Genomic DNA, 3,170 nt, shown 5'->3' on the forward strand with positions numbered 1-3,170 from the left:
AAACAGGGCCGGAGTCTTTTGCGTTTACCTCTGCTTTACCGCGCGTTTATGTTTATACTTATCTATCTAGCTGGAACTCCATCTTTGGGACGTTGAGCCCGCGGAACTTATGTCTTTATGGTTTGTAAGGTTGGAACCTTGTGTGGATGTTGCCTTGGGGCTTTATTAATTTAAAGTCGGACGCTTTGTGCGTCTTCGTTCCAAAAAAAAAGAACATTGCAAGCATAAATATAGAAAATAGATCCTCATATATATAAACCTCATATCTAATAAATACTGTACTATTATTTATATATACATATATATATATAATATTATATAATTTTATATATATATATATATATATAATTCTAATGCTTCTTGAAGATCCTGACGTCCTTCCAGCGAGACTCCATGCAGCTGGAGTCGTGGTTCTGCGCGTACACACCGAACTTGAAGAAGTGAGAGTTGCCCCCGCGTCCGTGGACATGCAGCTTCTGCTCGCCGTCGATGTACACGGTGAGCGTTGACGCCTCGACGTCGTGGACCACGTTCAGCCGGAACCATCTGTCATAGATGGCGTCCTCGACGACCTGCCGGTCATAGTACCGCAGCGCGCCATCGTAGACGTGCAGCATGAGCGTGGTGGCCGTCTCGCCGGCGCCGAACACCTGCATGATAGACACCCCTGTGGTGCCGGAGGGGACGTACCCGTAGCCCTCGAACTGCCACACGCCGGAGCTGTAGTCGTACCCCTGCAAGCAGAAGAAGATCAGTAAGATCACTAAATCTTAATCACACCCAAATGGAGTACATAGCAATGACTTGTAATTACTTACTGCCATCCTGATCTCAGTTCTTGGGCTGGTATGGCTCTGCCGGGCATGGGGCTTGTCGGAGGCGAGCACCCAGAGCTTCCGCACACTGCCGTCGAAGCTGTAGCGCGCGCCGCTCGCCTCGTCGTAGGGGCGCTGCAGCACAAAGTTGCCCTCGTCGAGCCTCACCGACGTGAACCCATAGGTCGGGTCGGCTGCTCTCGGTGCCCGTGCGCCCCTGGCTACAACGCATGACCACGACGCCAAGAAGACAAGCAGAGATACACTAATCCAAGAGAGAGAGCGAGGAGCCATTGGTGCTACGTGTGTGGCTTCTGCTTTGCCTCCTTGAATTATCTCTCAATGCAGAGACTTGTGATGATGGGATCGATGGGTGTGGGTGTAATCAAGTTCGCTGTGGTTTATATAGGCTCTGGCGATTTATCAGTATATACTTCATGTTCGAAGTTGCAGAATTGACAGCTTAATTAAATAGTGCTCTTGATTTTACACGCAGAGGATACGTTGGATACATGCAGCTTGAGTTGTTCCCTTTTACTAGTGCATATGAGGTGACTAGGTAGGGTGAACAGGCGGCGACTAACATTGACGGCACGCTGTTATTTTCGTGTTACTGACGGTAATTCAGAAGGGGAAAGCGATGTATTGATCCCTCCTACGCGGTGATAGATCTACTGCGCGCGTGTCCTGGCGAACACGGCAGTTCAATTTGGGACGACGGCAAGGAGTTAAACAATGGAGAAATTGTTTTCTGTTCAAGCGAGGGTATGCTTGAATTTTTACTTTTACCAGGTAATTGGAACTCACCTTTTTTGCTAGGATATTTGTAACTCACTAGCACGCTGAAGAAGCTACCGTGAGGGCAAATAATTTATAGACACCGAGCCCCTCCGTTTCTATCTTTTTTCCGAATCCAATATATATAGACACGTTTCGTTGTGATTGTTCACTCATTTCAATCCGTACCTAGGCTATATTGAAATATTCAAAACATCTTATACTTGTGTGTAGAAATTGTAGGATGCTAATATTGTATTATATTGTTGTATTGACCGAGCCCGGATGCGGGGTATATATGGAGTACAATATGAGCGAGAGATTAGGAGTAGAGGGCAAGTTGTACATGATTTAATCCTATTATATCTTTAACTTGAACATAATTATACTTCTTACATTCCCCCTCAGTCATAGCAGGAGTGAAACAGACGATTGCAACTGAATTTAAAGTCTTGTGCTTCCGTCGTCTTCTCCATCGTGTCAGTATCAACTATGTCTTTGTTGGGCCGGTACTTTAGGCAGTGACTCTATCCCCTTTTGATGCCTTCCTTCTATGGAAAGCTGAAGTGCTCTTATCAGCTCGTTTTCGCATGTCGTCAGCTTATTATACACTGAAGGGCCCTCTTTGGCTTCAGCTAGGCCGACGGGGTCATAGTACTGATTTCTTTGATTTGGGGCATACATTTTCATATTTTATTTTTTATAAAAAATAATATTAAAAAAGCATGCATTTGTTGGTAAAGACTCAAGGAGAAGAACATTCTTGGGGATATCTTTGTGTTATCCACACCTCTCCAACAAAGATTACCACCCATGTCATGGGTGTAAACTTTGGGATAAATCTTGGTCTCCTACTTTGTGTTTGCTTCTGTTTTGTGCTTTTAATTTCAAGTTTGTTTTGTGCCAGCTTGCTCCTTATTTATCTTGTTGCCACCAATATTATTGTGTAGGGTGATTCCCTTAGTCGCATTTAGAGTACCTACAATTTCACAATCAGCAGTGGGGGCGCCAAAAAGACCTTTTAACTAGAGTCTGCAACTGATGGTTAGAATTTATGAAAACTCCACTGGTGATGGGTCTTTATTTGTGCACTCCCCTAGTAGTATTGTGGGCCATGTCGGCTAAACGGTTAAGCCCGTCACTGGTGCTCTGACCTCTACTAAAGTGCAGCCCATTTCATCTCGTCACTAGTTTATTTAGCCCAACCCACTAAGCTCACCAACCTAGAAAGTATATAAAGGTATACCTAACCCTAACCCCCTCATTCCTCTTTCTTCCGTCGCCTGCCGCCAACCCTCTCCTTCATAACCGGGCTACCACATATGCCTCTCCCCAACTCCCTTTCTTGAACCACCACTCACCGATGAGCCGCCCCACTGCACACCCCTCAGTCATCGGTGCCGACTCCCAGGCCTTCCCTACAGCCACAAAACTGCTACTCTCCCTCCCCCCACTGTGTGCCTCTTGCTCCTCCATCACAGTGCGCTCCTCTCCTCCTTCGTCGATTCCAAGATCTGGTATTTGATTCTTAAAATAAAGATATTATTTTGTTTTTACCATTTCTTCCATATATATATA

General features: G+C 45.5%; 1 protein-coding gene across 1 annotated transcript; it reads right to left on the bottom strand.

Annotated features, from left to right (window-relative positions):
* Positions 1 to 350: 350 nt before the first annotated feature.
* Positions 351 to 1,119, bottom strand: LOC125518224 (citrate-binding protein-like). The gene is made up of 2 exons (XM_048683139.1): positions 819 to 1,119; positions 351 to 734 (listed from the first exon to the last, which is right to left on the bottom strand). The coding sequence occupies exons 1-2, from the start codon at positions 1,107 to 1,109 to the stop codon at positions 351 to 353; spliced, it is 675 nt and encodes a 224-aa protein (XP_048539096.1). The 5' UTR covers positions 1,110 to 1,119.
* Positions 1,120 to 3,170: the final 2,051 nt, after the last annotated feature.

This window comes from Triticum urartu, chromosome 7, assembly GCF_003073215.2.
Source record: "Triticum urartu cultivar G1812 chromosome 7, Tu2.1, whole genome shotgun sequence".
In the NCBI taxonomy this organism is placed as follows: domain Eukaryota; kingdom Viridiplantae; phylum Streptophyta; class Magnoliopsida; order Poales; family Poaceae; genus Triticum; species Triticum urartu.